The sequence below is a fragment of the Lucilia sericata genome, unplaced genomic scaffold, assembly GCF_015586225.1.
Source record: "Lucilia sericata isolate MDLA Ls3-8-SP2 unplaced genomic scaffold, ASM1558622v1 Contig000348F_arrow, whole genome shotgun sequence".
Classification (NCBI taxonomy): domain Eukaryota; kingdom Metazoa; phylum Arthropoda; class Insecta; order Diptera; family Calliphoridae; genus Lucilia; species Lucilia sericata.
Window position 1 is genome coordinate 330,749 of NW_023994368.1, and position 19,252 is coordinate 350,000.

At 31.6% G+C, this 19,252-nt stretch overlaps 2 protein-coding genes across 3 annotated transcripts in view; both read right to left on the reverse strand.

The window, feature by feature from the left end:
- Window positions 1-2,350: 2,350 nt before the first annotated feature.
- Window positions 2,351-9,536, reverse strand: LOC119603949 (prolyl 4-hydroxylase subunit alpha-1). Of its 2 annotated transcripts, none has more exons than XM_037956252.1 (8): window positions 9,382-9,535; window positions 8,924-9,298; window positions 3,980-4,134; window positions 3,743-3,884; window positions 2,891-3,638; window positions 2,775-2,828; window positions 2,548-2,713; window positions 2,351-2,478 (listed from the first exon to the last, which is right to left on the reverse strand). In XM_037956252.1, exons 2-8 carry the CDS (start codon window positions 9,181-9,183, stop codon window positions 2,402-2,404), a joined length of 1,602 nt encoding a protein of 533 aa, XP_037812180.1. In that variant the 5' UTR covers window positions 9,184-9,298; window positions 9,382-9,535; the 3' UTR covers window positions 2,351-2,401. The 2 variants fall into 2 exon arrangements, with proteins under 2 accessions (XP_037812180.1, XP_037812179.1); XM_037956251.1 differs by having other exon boundaries at window positions 2,353-2,478; window positions 8,924-9,223; window positions 9,382-9,536.
- A 3,069-nt stretch (window positions 9,537-12,605) lies between these two features.
- Window positions 12,606-19,252, reverse strand: part of LOC119603946 (prolyl 4-hydroxylase subunit alpha-1) — a 32,939-nt gene continuing 26,292 nt past the window's right edge. Inside the window, exons 5-9 of the mRNA XM_037956247.1 lie at window positions 16,641-16,810; window positions 16,079-16,564; window positions 13,812-13,877; window positions 13,580-13,745; window positions 12,606-13,375 (exon numbers count right to left, since the gene is read on the reverse strand). Coding sequence (XP_037812175.1) covers window positions 13,290-13,375; window positions 13,580-13,745; window positions 13,812-13,877; window positions 16,079-16,564; window positions 16,641-16,810 — 974 coding nt within the window. The 3' untranslated portion in view covers window positions 12,606-13,289. The remainder of the gene's footprint in view (window positions 13,376-13,579; window positions 13,746-13,811; window positions 13,878-16,078; window positions 16,565-16,640; window positions 16,811-19,252) is intronic.

A 19,252-nucleotide genomic window follows, 5' to 3' on the forward strand; every position in this document is an offset into this window, starting at 1 on the left:
GTTTTGCAATTTTTAATAGCGATTTGTTAATACTTTTTTTGGCATTCCTAAACTTGAATTAAATTTGTTGTCCCTTTTAACATTCTACATTTTGTCCAAGTTTTTATTGTTATTGGCTTTGAAGTTGCAATTTTTGGTTGATTTTTTGTGCATTTTTGCAATAACAAACTAAAACAAAAGTTACAGATGTTCCCAACGAAATTTAAAGGTATGTATGTATGTATATGCATACCAGGATTGGCAGAATTGATACAATTGTACTTTCTTTTGGTACAATTCGATCTTCAAAAGTACAATTGTATGTACACCAATGACCTATTTTGTCATTCCCTTATTGAAATATTAATTTAAAAATTGTACTTTTAACACAAAGTTCAAAGATTTACCGACTTCAGTCAAATTTTTACTAAACGTCGGAAGTGGATATTGTAAAGAATTCTGGAAGTAGTCTTTGCACTAGTATATGGACCATTATATAGACCATTATATAGACCAGACAATAAACTAATCTAGTGTCTAATCTATAGACTAGTCTTTTGTTTAGTTTATAGACTACTCTATCATCTAGGCCAATAGAAAGACAATAGACTGTCTATTGACAAGAACAAGTGTATTGACTAAATGGTCTTATTCATTGACTAGTCTAATGACTAATCTATAGTTTTAAAGTACTTTTAACTAGACCTTTAAAGTATTTCAAAGACTATTCTATGAAGTCTTTGGACTAGTATAAAAACTCTATATACTAGTTCATTGTCTAGTTATAGACTATTGCCTAGTCAATGGACTAGTACATTGACTAATGAACTTACTTATTGATACATACAAATATTGATTAGTTCTGACTGGCTGAAGAAGTCGGCTTGAAATGCCATTTGCCATCCCTGATGCATACATATGTATGTAGATTAGAGGGGCCCAAAAAATATAAATTTTGCTTGAAAGGGTCTCATTTTGTTTATTAGTGCCTAAAATTAACTGGTGTAAAATTTTTGCGAAATTCTTCAAAAATTGCGCCATTCAAATTATATTTTTGAAAAATCGCACCAAAAAAAAAATCGTTATTAAATTGGCATTAACGATTGTTATATTGGATAATAGTTTAGACACAATTTTTCAAGATCGGTCAAAAACTCTCTCGTTAGAGTAGGTCAAAGTTTGACATTTTTGAACGACATATGTTTCTTTTATTTGTTCTAAGAATTTAGATAGCTATTTCTTGAATCTTTCAACAAATTTAGCTAAGAGCAATAGGCATAGATTCAGGCAAGGGGGGTAATGATTACACAAAGTAATTCATTACATGGTCAATTACAATTACTTGTAATGTGTAATTGAGCAATAACCAATTACAATTACTTGTAATTGTAATGGAAATTTTTCCAATTACAATTACTTGTAATGTGTAATTGACCAATAACCAATTACAATTACTTTTAATTGTAATTGAAGTTTTGCCAATTAGTTAGTTAGTTAGTTACTTTTAATTGTAATTGAAGTTTTGCCAATTACAATTACTTGTAATTGTAACTGAAATTTTCCAATTAAAATTACTTGTAATTGTAATTAAGATATTACTAATTACAAATTACATGTAATTATAAGGAACAAAATTCACAATTACAAGTAATTGTAATTGGAAATTCTTCAATTACAATTACAAGTAATTCTAATTGGCAAAACTTCAAATACCATTACAAGTAATTGTAATTGTCAAAACTTCAATTACCATTAAAAGTAATTGTAATTAGTAAAGCTACAATTACAATTACTTCAAATGTAATTGTAATTGAAAATGTAGTCATTACCCCCCAAGCCTGAATAGATTACATAGATGAGAAGAAACACACTTCTTCCAAAAATTTCGAAATTTGGCCCACTGTAACTCAGAGAGGTCTGAACCAATCTTGTATCTAAACTACTACCCATAAGACTATCATTGATGTAAATGTCATCCCTTAACATGAAATCCCCTATATAAGAAAGATCTTTGAAAGACTCTTTTTTATTGTCGCACATTGGCCTAGAATCGTTTTTCATCGGTCAGAAGTCTTTATCTTTTTGAATCTTTCTCCAGTTTTAATTTCATTAAAATCATTGAACTTTTAACAGGTTTAAATTTTATCAATTCTACAACAGATTCCCCAAGAACCGGTTCCGCAATAACGACTTCAGCAGTATCGGTTGTACTATTGCGTAAAAAAATATTACCCAGGATAATTTTGAGTTGGAGTAATTACATTCAAATGAAAAGTGTGTTCAACGGTCGGGTTTAGGTGGGTCCAAAAGTATATGTATATATGGGGTTATATAGGACACTTTCATCTTACTTCTTGTTTTAATGCTGATATATTATGTAATTATATTTTATATTTATTGAAAATCTCTTATTACAAATATTTTACATTATACTATCGTTTTTCAAATCACAAGGTCTACGGAACTCCTGATAACCGGAATGGGTCCAAACATTGGCGACTACGAAAGAAAAACATTAAGATTAATAAAGATTTTCATAATTCTGGTTAGTTTAAAATTTAAACTTACTCTTTTTGCTGCCCTTTAGAACGGGACAACCGGCATGTAATGTTCTAACATCTTCATCCAAAGATTTATGTAAATTATACCACATGATCATGGAGCCTTTAATCGGTTTAGAGTAGATATCTAAATAGGGGAATACCGTATAGCCACCTTCTTCGACATCGGCAAGCTGGAAATAAAAAATTTTAATCCCCATATCTAAATCGATTTAAACAAATTGTTGAACTTACATAAAACATATTAGTAGATATACGATCACCATCATATCTCGATTCATAATCTTGCTAAAAATATTTCAAAATTAGAAAATTTTGTTTATTTTTTGTAAAAAATTGTTTAAAACTACCCCAAGATAATCATGATGCGCCTCATATTGACCTCCTATGCCGTAATTAGCCACTTGCATGGATTCAGCATTATCCAAGTCAAAGCCACTTATAGCGCCCACTAATTTATACATCAAGTTAGCAATCTTTGATTTTTGTGGATCCACCCAAGTTTGTTGACTCACACGTCTTTCCACGGAAATAGTACCATTACCACTTACCACTTGAGATCTTTGCATTTTGCTACGAGTTTCGCTTAAAAGTTTTGAAATCTGTTCATCATTTATAAGATTGTGATACAAAGTTACGGGAGGATTTTCAAGTATAGGTTCAATTTGTAGCGGAGCCAAAGCAAATAAGGGATGTCGTTTAAAATCTAATTTACAATTCATAGGGGGAAGTTTCTTTAGAATTTCTCCCCGACAAAGTCTGGCATAATTTGTATCAATTGTTGATTCATCTTCTTCATCGACATCAGTTTCAGTATTTAGTATAATATTTTTTGTTATTTTAACATTAGAATCTGGATCACTTTCTAATAAATCATCTAAGTACTCAATAGCTATTTCGGTTTCACCTAAACCTTGATAGGCGAATGACAAATATTCTTTAATGTGTTTGTTAAATGCAGATTTTATATCTGTTGATTCTTCACTATCTAATAGTTTTTGCAGAGATAATTCTAGCCATTCTATGGCTAATTTGAAACTAGTATCATCTAATAAAGTGGTACCAATTTCAAAACAATCACGCCAGTTAAGTGGATTGCTAAAATTTTTTAAAATGTTCGTGTTAAAAACATATTTAAAGTAAATTGTAACAAATATATAATTTATAAAATGTGTTTGATTTTTAATCAATATTAAACTCACCCATATTTTTCCCCTTTGGCCATATCATCGGCACTTAATTTATAAATAGTCTGTAAACGTTTCAAACCCCTAATGGCACCTTGCAGTTCATCATCATTTGGTAGTTGAATACCTTCAAATTGGGTCAATGATTCTTCAATATCTATAAATATGCATATCGAAATGTAACGGTAATAAATTTATAAAGTTAATTGAAATAATGTGCGTGTGTGTCTGTATACATATTTTTAAACTTACCCATTTTAATATCACTAAATTTGAGAAATTCATATAACTCCTTCCAATCGTTAACCACGCGTTTGATTAATGTAAAAGCATTGATGGGATTTTCTATATAATCGGCAACATCCTCTATAGCCAATTCATGATGAAATTTAACTTCTTTTATAAATCTGAAGGGGCAGGAGTAGTTTGGTTTAAATATAAATTTTTGACAAAAAAGGAAACAACAAGTTAGAGTGCTATATTCGGCTGAGCCGAATCTTAAATACCCTCCACCAGCAACTTTTGTATTAATACATTTCTAATTAATAAAATATTTGTAGAAATAAGTTTTCTCATGTCTTAAATAGAAAAATCCCAAGATTTAAACAGCCTAAATCTACTACAATTCCAAGATTTATTGAACATTAGAAAGGCCACTTTCATTTAAATTTTAAATAGCGCCCTAATATGTGCTTTAGCGATATCTCGTATTTGCATGTATGCATGTGTGTGAAAGATTTAAGGATTTTAAAAATACATACATATATATAATTTTGTTCTACACAAATTGATAATGCAAATAGTTAAATACGGTTAAAGCGCTTTTAGGGGCAGGACCTAGTATGAGAGATATGACCAAACATAGACCGATCGTGAAAATTTTTTGAAATAGCATTAAGTGCTTTTTGCATTACAAAATAGTATTTATAAACAAAAATAGTATTTATTTATATCATTATTTGGTAATGAGTTATGTGCCTTTAAGTATTTTTCTGAAAGGGACCTTGTATGGGAGCTATGATCAATTATGGATCGATAGGAAAACAATTTCACAGTAATATTTCTCTGTATATGAGCAATATTTTTGCCAAACTTTATATGGATATCTTAATTTAGTAATGAGTTATGTGCGTTTAAGTGATTTTCGGGAGGGGACCTTGTATGGGAGCTATGACGAGTTATGGACCGATCGGAAAAAAATTATCTGTAATATTTCTGTGCATATGAATAATATTTGTACCATATGGGTATCTTAATTACGTAATGAGTTATGCGCGTTTAAGTGATTTTCGGGAGGGGACCTTGTATGGGAGCTATGACCAATTATGGACCGATCGAAAAAAATTTTCACAGTAATATTTCTGTGTATATGAGTAATACTTGTGCCAAATTTTATATTGATATCTTAATTTAGTAATGAGTTATGCGCGTTTAAGTGATTTTCGGGAGGGGACCGATCGGAAAAAAATTTCACAACAAAATTTCTGTGCATATGAGTAATATTTGTACCAAATTTTATATGGATATCTTAATTTAGTTATGAGTTAAGCGCGTTTAAGTGATTTTCGGGAGGGGACATTGTATGGGAGCTATGACCAATTATGGACCGATCGGAAAAAAATTTCACAGTAATATTTCTATGCATATGGGCAATACTTGCACCAAATTTTATTTAGATATCTTAATTTAGTAATGAGTTATGCGCGTTTAAGTGATTTTCGGGAGGGGACCTTGTATGGGAGCTTTGATCAATTATGGACCGATCGGGAAACAATTTCACAACAAAATTTCTGTGCATATGAGTAATATTTGTACCAAATTTTATATGGATATCTTAATTTAGTACTGAGTTATGCGCGTTTAAGTGATTTTCGGGAGGGGACCTTGTATGGGAGCTATGACCAATTATGGACCGATCGGAAAAAATTCTCACAGTAATGTTTCTATGCATATGGGCAATACTTACACCAAATTTTATTTAGATATCTTAATTTAGTAATGAGTTATGCGCGTTTAAGTGATTTTCGGGAGGGGACCTTGTATGGGAGCTTTGATCAATTATGGACCGATCGGAAAAAAATTTCACAACAAAATTTCTGTGCATATGAGTAATATTTGTACCAAATTTTATATGGACATCTTAATTTAGTTATGAGTTAAGCGCGTTTAAGTGATTTTCGGGAGGGGACCTTGTATGGGAGCTATGACCAATTATGGACCGATCGAAAAAAAATTTCACAGTAATATTTCTATGCATATGGGCAATACTTATACCAAATTTTATATGGATATCTTAATTTAGTAATGAGTTATGCGCGTTTAAGTGATTTTCGGGAGGGGACCTTGTATGGGAGCTATGTCCAATTATGGGCCGATCGGAAAAAAATTTCACAACAATATTTCTGTGCATATGAGTAATATTTGTACCAAATTTTATATGGATATCTTAATTTAGTTATGAGTTAAGCGCGTTTAAGTGATTTTCGGGAGGGGACCTTGTATGGGAGCTATGACCAATTATGGACCGATCGGAAAAAAAATTCACAGTAATATTTCTATGCATATGGGCAATACCTATACCAAATTTTATTTGGATATCTTAATTTAGTAATGAGTTATGCGCGTTTAAGTGATTTTCGGGAGGGGACCTTGTATGGGAGCTATGTCCAATTATGGGCCGATCCAAAAAAATTTTCCTCTGAAAGAATTCTATTGACATAAGATTTTAATTTGTAAAATTTTGTGAAGATATCGGCATTGTGGCGGAAGTTATTAACAAAAAACCCATTTTCCGGGAATATGTACTTTTGTATGGGAGGTATATGAAATTGTGGACCGATTCTGGCAATTTTCAGCAGGGATCAAGATCTTGTGCAGAAACGAATGTATGGTGATTTTCATGGAACTATCTTGCATAGTTTTCGAGAAAACTACATCAGAATGTGTAAAAAATGCTTATTTTTTTCCGAGGTTGTTTTAAATTTTGATTCATAACTTTTCCCGGTGTGAACCGATTTTGCCCATTTGCAATACCAAACAACTTAGGAAAATGAAGAACATTTTGGGTGAATTTGGTTAAGCTCTATTGCTTCGTTTTATCGTGAGCGTGTTTTACACAGACAGACGGACAGACGGACATAGCTAAATCGACTCAGAATTTGATAAGGACCCAGAATATATATACTTTGTTGGGTCTCAGATGAATATTTCTTGGTGTTACACACGGAATGACAAAGTTATATTTACCCTCTATCACCACTGATGGTGGTGGAGGGTATAAAAACAGATTACTAGTTACAAATGATATATGAAACAAGTTTGTTTGTTTGACCTGTCTGTATTGGCCACGTTGTCTTGTATGTTAAAAATTACTTTATAGACTCCTAAATGGCTGGATCGATATTCCTGAAATTTTCACAGTGTCTTCCTGTATGTCTGGAAGGAATTACAAGCTTCTTTTTACTTCCGATTTTTAAGTTAGCAGGGTCTTCATATTTTGAACAGACAACTTTGACATTTACATGAAGATAAAAGTAAAAAATTGGTGAACTAGAGTATCACAATTTTTGGAATAATATGACTGGCTGGAAATGAAAAAGTGGGCGGAGTACCTCCCATATAAAGTAAATACAAAACTATAACAGCTAGAGTGTTCAAATCTTGTACGAATAACTTTAGTATAAATTTAAATATTTGGAACAAACATGGCCCCAGCAATTATAGTGGGCGTTGGAGAACAACAACAATAAAAGTCCTCATATTTTGTTTACTGCAAGTAACTATAGTTTCAATATAAATATTTTGGAAAAAAATTAATGGACAAACAATAGGGGGCGTGGCAACTCTCATAGGAATTAAAAACTTCTAAGTATATCGAGGAAACTATAACATCCTGGGATCTCGCATTTGAATTGTAACCTGTACGGTTAGAGGCAACTCTCATTTGAATTAAAAACTTCTAAGTATGTATGTCTGGGAAACGATAACATCCTGGGTTCTCTAATTTGCACAGTGTCTTCCTGTATGTCTGGAGGCAACTATAGGCTAATATTTACTTAAAAATTTCAAGTTTCTGAAGTGCCACGCCTTTATTTGTAAGTTTTTTTTAAACATTTTTGAATATGGCGGATACCGGACCATGTATAAGCTATTGACCTTTGTAGTCCCATTGCTTCCTGTCAGCAATCTTCTATAATCTCTGAAGCATGCATCGACAATAATCCACAATCAGACTGCTGGGATGATCTCATTTGATTAGGCAACTGCACCTAGAGACGTATTTGGTGGACCGAAATACTCTATTATTTAGGGTTGTCTAGTCAAGAATTTCAAGAAATGGCCGAGGACGTCATTAGGTCTCAGTTTATAGTCCAGACAGACTAGATTTACTGATTGCATCTCCTTTTCCGCCGGACTTGCAATAACGCCAATGTGAGAGCAGTTCCTGAAGATAACATCCCCGGGGGATTTTCGGTCTCAATAAAATTATGTTTCAGTTTAGTTGAGATATTCTCAATAAATTTTAATTTGTAGAGGACCCGAATAGCAATACAGCGGCATAGTTTTTAGTCAAATAGAATCTAGATTGTCTTTGGCAAGTCTTGACTTGTGGATGAAAACATATTTTATATTGATTTTAATAATTTCCTATATCAAACATTTCTGAAAATTACCAAATTTTTTAATTTCTATCATCAAACATAAAAGCAGATGGACCTAGTTAGATCGACTTAGAACTTCAAAAAATATTGACAGTTTTTATTTCAATTAACTTTTTGACTTTGTTGCTATTTTTTAAATTACCCGTATTATTGACACTCATACATACATATGTATATACACTACATTGCAAAGTCTAACTTTATAAAAAAGTGATGACCTTAATCATACCACTGTTATTAAAATCTACAACATTTGTATATAATATTTTTATCCTGTAAATATTATATACATTTTACATAAATATATTGGACTTTGTTGGTCCTTTGTTCCTAAATGTTTGTATTGGGTTTTTAGGTCATTTAATCAATGGTGTGGAAAAATGTGTTTAATTTAATTTTCAATATTTTTTGCTGTTACTTTTATTTTTTGAATGTTTCTATGGCCCTACATATAAAGTGTATAGTAGACTCAACTTGTTGTATCCTTATTTATAATATCCTGATTTGAAATGTTATTCTTGTTGTAAATATTTACCTTTGAACATTGTCTATATCCTGTTGTTGTTGTTTCAAATATTGTCTAAAGTTTTGTATGAGTGTGGCTTCCATGTTGCCCAGTACTTTTAAACTATCCACAGATGAATAGAACTCAGCATTTGCCATTAGACAGCAGCGGCAGGAGAAGAAAGAAAACAATATGAACCACAGGCAACAAAAATACGATAATGGTATTAATAATCTTGGTCTTGTTTTTCTTGTTGCTTCAGTTGCCTTAGTTGTTGTATTTAGCTTCATATTAAAAGTTTTTGTTGTTGTTTATATATATATATATGTTCTAACGATAATTAGAATTGGTTTAAAAAGTTTTTCCTTTTCAATGGACAACTGACTAGTCCACAAGCAATGTGTACTACGAAGAGTAGATTTATTCGAAGTAGTATGGAATTTGTGGTTTAAATAAATGTCAGCCAGCAGGAGGCTACTTTTACTTACTGCTTAACGTTAGAAAGTAAATGTTCGAATGGACTGATTACTTAATTTCGACCACAATGGAGTGGATTGTACTTCTCGTATGATGTTATTTTGGTAACTAAAATTTAATCTATTGAATTTTCATTATACGACCCATTTTGTCTTTTTTATTCTTGTAGGTGTATGTTTTTGAGGGAATGTGTTTAGAATCTGTTAGTTGTGTGTTGTGATGAACAAATATTAAAGGAAATGACAAATGTGGTTCGTATTTTTCATCTTGTCTTTTTGAATTTTTTATATGTACTATAAATGTATGGATACCAGTATTTATGTACAATTAAACAGGCTGTGTAAATATTTTATTAAGAGTCTATTCATTGAGTGTTTCAATTAAGACTTTATTTAATCGTTAGTTTTTTCCCATTTCTTTCGAGTGTGAGAGCAAATGGTAAATATAGTAAGACGAAATTGGTTTTATCTGAAGATTAGTTTTTATTGTTTAATATTTGTTAAATTGGAAAGTGGCAATGAAATTTTTGTTAAATGAGACTATGGAAAATATGAAAAAACTAATATCATAGTGAACAATATCAAAATATACTACATAGGGCATGGCTAGACTAGACTATAGAATAGACTACAGGCTGGTCTTTTGACTACTATTTATTAAAAGTTTAGACTAGGTTATAGGCAAGACTATAAACTTAACTATAGATCATAGACTAGACTAGATCATAGACTAGGCTATAAACTAGACAATAGACTATAGGCTATGAACTGGACTATAGGCTAAACTATAGACTAGACTATAGACTAGACTATAGACTAGACTATAGACTAGACTATAGACTAGACTATAGACTAGACTATAGACTAGACTAGACTATAGACTAGACTAGACTAGACTATAGACTAGACTATAGACTAGACTATAGACTAGACTATAGACTAGACTATAGACTAAACTATAGACTAAACTATAGACTAGACTATAGAGTAGACTATAGACCAGACTATAGACTGGACTATAGACTAGACTATAGACTAGACTGTAGACTAGACTATAGATTAGACTATAGACTAGACTATAGACTAGACTATAGACTAGACTATAGACTAGACTATAGACTAGACTATAGACTAGACTATAGACTAGACTATAGATTAGACTATAGACTAGACTATAGACTAGACTATAGACTAGACTAGAGACTAGACTATAGACTAGACTATAGACTAGACTATAGACTAGACTATAGACTAGAATATAGACTAGACTATAGACTAGACTATAGACTAGACTATAGACTAGACTATAGATTAGACTATAGACTAGACTATAGACTAGACTATAGACTAGACTATAGATTAGACTATAGACTATAGACTAGACTATAGACTAGTCTATAGTCTAGACTATAGACTATACTATAGACTAGACTATAGACTATACTATAGACTATACTATAGACTAGACTATAGACTAGACTATAGACTAGACTATAGACTAGACTATAGACTAGACTATAGACTAGACTATAGATTAGACTATAGACTATAGACTAGACTATAGACTAGACTATAGATTAGACTATAGACTAGACTATAGACTAGACTATAGACTAGACTAGAGACTAGACTATAGACTAGACTATAGACTAGACTATAGACTAGACTATAGACTAGACTATAGACTAGAATATAGACTAGACTATAGACTAGACTATAGACTAGACTATAGACTAGTCTATAGTCTAGACTATAGACTATACTATAGACTAGACTATAGACTATACTATAGACTATACTATAGACTATGCTATAGACTAGACTATAGACTATACTATAGACTAGACTATAGACTAGACTAGACTAGACTATAGACTAGACTATGGACTAGACTATAGACTAGACTAGACTAGACTATAGACTAGACTAGACTATAGACTAGACTATAGACTAGACTAGACTATAGACTAGACTATAGACTACACTATAGACTAGACTATAGACTAGACTATAGACTAGACCATAGACTAGACTATAGACTAGAATATATGCTAGACTACAGACTAGGTTATGACCTAGACTATAGACTAGGCTATAGACTAGCCTATAGAAGGGATTAGAGGCTAGACTACAGACTAGACTAGAATATAGGCTTGACTACATATAGACTAGACTATAGACTAGGCTATGAACTAGACTAGGTTATGAACTAGACTATAGACTAGGCTATAGACTAGACTATAGACTAGGCTATAGACTAGACTATAGACTAGGCTATAGACTAGACTATAGACTAGGCTATAGACTAGAATACAGACTAGGCTTTAGACTAGCCTATAGACTGGATTACAGGCTAGACTACAGACTAGACTATGGCTAGACTATATACTCAACTATAAACTATACTGTGGATTTTGGATTCCCTTAAAAAGTGACCTAGCCCTGATTTTAAACTTTGTGATATTTCGAACATCTGCTTCGCCAAATAAAGCGTTTTCGGAAACTCCATATTTCTTGGAGAACAACTTTAGACAGCCCATCACCGTAAACTCCTAGCGCTAAAGATAAATTATTATCAACTTCTGCCTGATTTAAAAATTATTACATGCTTTTCTCCCACATATATTTTGAATGCAAATATTGAATTAAAAAAATTTTATTCCCATTTTAATAAACATATAATTAAAGTAACTTAAAATTAATCATTACTTTATTATAGCAGCTTCTTCCAGTCCAATTAACAGATTCTTACTAGACATTGAAGAATTTCCAATAAGACTTATAATGAAATTAATATTACATTTGCCTCAAAGTATGCAATATATCTATATTTCAATTTATTTACAAATTTAAGTAAACAATATTAAAAAATATTTTATATTTTCAAAAGATGGCGGCACTAGTTATATGAAATATATCATGATTCAGCAAACCAGCATGGAAGGAATGTAGTCAATATATATAGTCGAAGGACCATATTCAATTTAACAACTCAAGCTTTCAACAGATGAAAAAACTGTTTATTTCACTAGTTAGTGAAGATTTTTTCTTCTATAATACTATTCTAGAGTCATATTTTAAACAGCAGTATGTATTACTTTTAAGTACTCTTATAATGACTTACATATAATTAGATACATACATGAGTGACTCAGACTCACAGAAAGAAAATCGTTATCATTGCCTATTTTTCTTTATTGTCTTTAAAATTAAATTAAAACACATTTAAATGTTTAAACAAATATTTAAAATTTTTATTTAGTTTTTTTTTTACATCACGGGACAACTTTTCACATATTAGAATATATTAAGCAAATAAAATCAAAATCTAAAATAAATCTTATAAAAAAAAGCTAAATCAATTTAATAAAATTTTCCTGTTTTTGGCAAAATGAAACAAGTAGTTGTAATAAAATTCCACAAGAATTTATTTAATTAATTTAATTAAAGTAAATTTTTATATAAATGTTGTTAAAACAACAGTTGCACATGAGAAAATGTATCAAAAAGTAAGAAGGGAAAAAAATATATTTTATTACAATTAAAACGAGATTCTTTGTTACTTTTGAATTTTTTAGAATTACAATTAAAAAGAGAAGTGCAAATTATATAAAATTTATTTTTAACTTCTCTAAAAGTCTAAGATTTCAAGAGTTTTTGAAATAAAAATCTAATAGTTAAATATGTATGTATAAAAAAATTTTAAATACATAGATAGATACATAAAATAAGTATGTATTGTATTTATATATATAGATACTACTATAAACTAAATCGTAAAGCCTTGAATGAGAGATAGTTAGGGAGCGAGAGAGATAGAGAGTGTGGGGAGTGTTTGTAGCGAAAAATTGTATAATGAATAAATTGTTTTTTTTTTTGTTTTAGAAAATATTTAAAATTAAACAATAAGAATAATTGCACTATATGGCAAATTCGCCATGATCAGGTTCCAAATCACAAGGACGTCTAAATTCTTGACGGCGTTCATGTATCCATTTATTGCTTACTGTTGAAGAGAGAAATATAGAAAGAAATATTTTATTAATAAAAAATATATATAAAAGTTGTTAATAAGAAATTTTAAGATATTAAAGGTCCTCAAATTAACGTTTCCATCTACTTTTTTCAGCGACATTTGGGACGCGCAAACTTGAAATTGTGGATTTGATGAACTTGTCACTTGTCCACTATTAAAAAAAACTTAACTTACCCCATTTAGAGCCAGTTAATACCGGACAAGCAGCATGTCTTGTTCTGTAATCACCCTCTCCCGATTTATGTAAATTATACCAGAAAGCCGCTGTTCCTTTTTTGGGCCATAGAGCAGTATTAATGGCTGTGAAAACGGTGGCACCACCTTGTTCAACATCACTCATCTTAAAGAAAATGAAAACCAAATTGTCACAAATTTGAAATTAAAAACTCCTATTGACAAAACTTACATAGAACAAAACTGTGGCTATACGATTGCCGGAATTTAGACCTTGGAAAGCACGCACTTCTTCACGCTAAAATATAGAAAACAACATGTTTTATGTAATTACTTAAATAGACTCAAATACATAAATTAATTGAAAACAATTTATTATGAAATACAAAAATCTTTTATAAAAGATATAACAAAAATTTTTTAAAACCTTTTCATTTCAGTCTCTAAGGAAATGATAAAAATGTTTTTTATTATAAAATAAAGTGGTCAGTTAAAATGTTTTACTTTTACTAATTAGAAAAAAATGGCAGTAATGTTTTAATATTAAAAGTACTTATGTAGTTAGTAACTGTAAAATTTTATAAAATTCTATACGTAATACATTATGGGTTAGAAAGTCTCATTGCTAATTTGTTTTGCTGCACATGCATCCCCTACATTTTGTGGCTATAATATTAAACTGTTTATCTATCATATATTTGGGGGTTTCAAATGATTATGGTTTCTGGTGGCCATATTTTTCGGACATTCTCTCAAGTTAAAACCTCTAAGAAAGAAATCGATACCCATATCAGTGGGGCTTATGGCGAATACAAACTAAAAACTACCTCAGTCCAAAAACATCTCTTTTTACGAGGCCTACCAGTTTTTGGTTTGTCGGGGGGAGTTTGCCCTCTCAAAGCAGAATGAATCTTCCGTCAACACCAATTCTTTCTTGAGGTTATTTAGGACCCAGTCCTACAAATTTACTAATGTCAGTGACCCTATTTAACGGTAAATTCAGAAATATTTTTCCATATGAATTTCGAGAATGCTCCACTCGAGAGCGAATAGTCTACCCTATTTCCTCGGCGGCAATTTTAGGTCACGGCAATTCAAATGTTATTGAAACCGGTTTAGTTTGGTGGCGACTCATGGTCAGATTATTCTGTGACAATAACAGTCGGAAGAAATTTAGGCGAAGAAATCTAATTAATACCCATAAAAGATCCTTTAATACAAGTTGCAAAAAATGCGATTTAACCTCAGAAGCCAAAAATCGGTAAGGTACCATATTTTAGGGAACTGCTAAATCTTACATTGCAATATGTCCTATACTTTATTTTTCGTTTTCGGGTATCCAAGCCGCACTCCTGGCCGCCAACAAAATAATTAAAAGCAACACCTCGGGATGAAGAATTTTGATAACTAAGTCGGACAAAGCCTTTATTACCAGTTCACGAAATTCTTCTCACATCTAAATACGCGCCTAAACACAACTTTAGGAGGAGATGTAAGTGCACTTAAAACAAAGTCTAAGCCTATAAAGTTCCCAAAGGCAGGATCTTAAGCGAAGAGACCAAAAGTCTCACTGATAGCCCATGATTTTTCCTCAAAAATCCAGGAAACCTCTCTTAGTTAGATGATGCTGGATTGCCTCGCATCCACTAACACTGGATGCTCCAAAAATGCAGCCATGTTCCTCGGTGCTTTAAGTTTTAACCCCTGTTTAGGGAGTTGCAAATGGTATATCTTATCAGTTGTGATCAATTGTACTACGAACTAGTTATCGGTTACATAGACTAGACTGTTCTCCGGTAGGAAAAGAATTATAAGTAAGACTTCGGGATCCCACGTTCTGCTCTGTGCATAATCGGGGTAGAATAATTCTTCGAGGAATATGACACGACCGAAAACAGCCTTTCTAAGTCTGAGCACCAGAGGAGGTGGCAGAATCTATCTTCTCTGATGATTTGTCAACTTTTATCCCAGTAAAAAGATGGCAAGCCTTTATTGGCTGACCACGAAATAGGTCTAAACGCAACCTTTGGAGAATGAGTGTTAGGTGCATTCACAACCCGAGGCTAAACACAAAGCAGGATCTTTGCTGAGGTGATCCAAAGCCGTACGTGTTGTCATCGATTGAAGCGGAATATCTCATGAGTTTTCAAGAAAAATCCATTAGACTTCTTTACATACGACTTTGAAAAGGACATCAGCATTTACCTTCAGATTTACATCTACAGATCTTTTTGTAGTTCCAAGAGAAAGCCCCTACGAACCATACAACGAATTGAACCGAACCCCAAAACTGTACGGTCTAAAACAATAGAACTCTTGCAGAGTTTTCAGAAGTCGTATATATTTATCAATTAATCAAGCCGGAATTCTGGCGGATTTAAAAAGGTAATAACTCTATCACGCTACCGAGAGAAGATCAAAATGTTGTTGTTCAACCGTTAAAAACTTAAAACTAAACATAATTGTAATGTTAAAGAGGATATTTCATTTCCCACTTACCCTTGCAAAATCGAAATGAGGTTCATAATGACCACCAATACCATAATTGACAACCTGTAACTCTTCGGCCGTAATCATATCGAGACCAGTCATATCTTCAGTTCTCTGAACGATATTCTTAATAATAGGATGTTCTTCAGTCTTTAGCCAAGCCGATTTACTAATACGATAATTTGCCGTTTCCAATTCACCAGTTACAGCATTCTGTACGGTAGCTCTGCGGAATCTGGGTCTGGCCATCTTCTTAATAATCTCAATTTCATTATCAAAAATCACTTCATGATAGACCACTATATAGGGATCTTTGGAGGCTTCTTCCAATTTTAGAGGACCAATTTTCAAGAATGGCACATTATTATCTACATAACGGCACTTAAGAACTCTTAATTGAGCTGGAGTAGGTTTCAGTTTACCCTGGCACAATAATTCATAGGCCTTGCGTTCGGTTTGATCGAACATGGTGTAGGGTTCAGCTTTAGAAATGGGCTGTAAATGGTGATATATAAAGAATATGAATATGATTATAAATAAACCAGTTTGTTTAATTTCACTTCATACTCACCAAATCGGATTTAGGTGTTTCATCTGTACCATCATCACCTTTAACCTTCTTTTTTACCGACAATTCTTTCAATTCTTTTTCATAGTAAACTTTATTACCTGAGGCACGTTCATGATTTGGTATCAGTTGCAACAATTCATTTGTCATAGAGAGGGCACTCTCAACATTGCCTTTATTTGCACAAACATGGACGAGGTGGTAAAAAAATAAAGAAAGAAAAAAAAAAAAACAAATGGACATCAACATGAAATACGGGTTAAAATAAATAAAATGTTTTTTTTTTATAAATAAATATAGAGCAAGTCTGTTATAAATGCAAGCTTTGATGCACAATGTTAGTATGTTTACAAAAGGGGGTGGTTGTGTGGTAAATGGGTTGGTTTAATGTATAGAGTGTTGTAGGGAGATGTGTTGAATGTTGCTATTGCTGTGCTTAGTGCAGGTGGAGATTGTATGATGTAATTAATTTTATTCTCTGTTGTAAATATTTATAATGAAAGTGATAAATTGCAAAAAGTAAAACGACACCTACTACTACTACCATCATCATACTAGATTTATTCTATAACATTTTACACCATTTCCCATTGTATTTCAGAAACGTCGAATTATATTTTAACTGAAATATAATTCGAAATTTTTGAAATAGAATTTATTTTTTTAACTCCTTAGCGAATATGTAAAATCTAAATGAATAATTTAGCAATAATGTTGTAAATGGTGTAAATTTGGACTCTATAGTAAATATAGTTGCTGTTTTTGTGGTTGTTTCATTTCTTGTTGCTGTTGCTTCATTTTGCATGCAATTAGTATGTTGCAAATATGAAACTGTCTTTTGTGTGGCACAGACTGCCTGTTTGTGTTGATAAATTTTGGACCCTGATGATCAAATGCGACACTGACGTTAATGAAAATCGTTTATTTTTTGTTTTCTTAACAAATTGTAAAATGCTTTAAAAAATTCAATAAAATTTCAAACAAATTGAAAGAATTAAAGGATAATAACTTACTTCTGCTCAAAAATCAAGCCAAACTATACAAAGCTATCTCTCCTATTGAATTTGTTCCATGTACAAGTTAGTATTGTAAGAAAATTTTTAGTTGAAAAGTTCCTTATAAACGATGGGGTATCATGAGCGCTCCTACGAAGTGTCATTAGATAAAATGCAAAACAAGATCATACATTCCGAAATTTTCGTGTTTTTCGAATTAAAAACAATTTTTTGGAAATTGAAAATATAGTAATTAAATAATTACTTAATAATGTAGAGAGTTTGGACACAGTTACCCAGGAAAAACTTACATTGAAAAGTAGTGAGTTAAAAAGCTAATAAAACCTCTTTTCACTACTTCTTCATTAGCATTTTAAGTCATTATTTTAACACGGTGATGTCATTGGAGGCAAGTACTTCTACGCACGCTTATAATATGAAGTTAAAGAAGTACTTGCAATTTCTCTTACAAAACAGTTGTTGAGTAAGTTGTTTTGTTTTTTAATAATAAAAAGAGCCAGCTAGAATACGAACCAGGGACTTCGATTTTTTAGTCAAATGTTCTACACACTGCACCACTGCTTAGCTATTTTATTGCGCATCAAATAATGGTTTTCACAATCAAAATTAATTTTGTTTTATTTTTTGTAAAACACAATTCTTAAAACGCAATTAAATAAAATGTGCAAACAAAATGACAAAGCCGAAAATAAAGTACTTCTATATCAGATTATAAGAAAGTCATTACTAGAGTACTTCTAAGTAATGCAGACGTAGTAGTAGTAGTCATTGAAAAGTAAGTGGTTATGGAAGTACAACCCATTACCGAGTTTTTGCTGAGTAAATACTAAAAACTTGTTCTATTTAAAAACTTCAATATTTAAATATTGCGCGTTTTAGAAACGTTTTACAGTGTATTATGGACCGACCCATCCTTACAAAATTTGGTTTGTTTTTTCAGGGGACACTATATGGGTGGGTAGGGTCAATTCTGAATCCATCCTTATTAAATTTGGTACAGATATTTTTGTTCCTATAAACTTGTTTATGACGAATTTCACCACTATGCTGGTATTATTAAGCATGTTATGATCGTTAAAGTCATTTCCTGAAGAGGTCAACAATGAACTGATTCTTAAAAAATTTTGGAAAGAGATTTTCGTTCCTATAATACTTGTTTGTGTCGAATTGCGTCGCTATACTAATATGTATTATTAAATCAGTTATGAACGTTAAAGTTATTTTCCAAAGTAGACATTTTAAAAGGGGATTGGTCAATTATGTTTATGTTTGTGTTGAATTTGGTCATAATACTGCTAATATTAAGACAGTTATGAAAGTTAAAATCAAATTTGGAAGATAGATTTTTGTTCTTATAAAAGTTGTATGTTTTGAATTTCGCCGCTATATTGCTATTGTTAAGTCAATTATGATCGTTAGTCATTTTCTGAAAAGGACCTAATATTGGGGTTGGTAAAATATTTATCTCGATTGCCGCCAAATTAATATATTACTTTATACTGTATTAGCTGCGTCATCAATTTTCGTGATTTTTACATTTCCTGATATGTTTCCAAATGCCTTTTAAATGATAACACCGCTCTACTCTAATAAACTTCT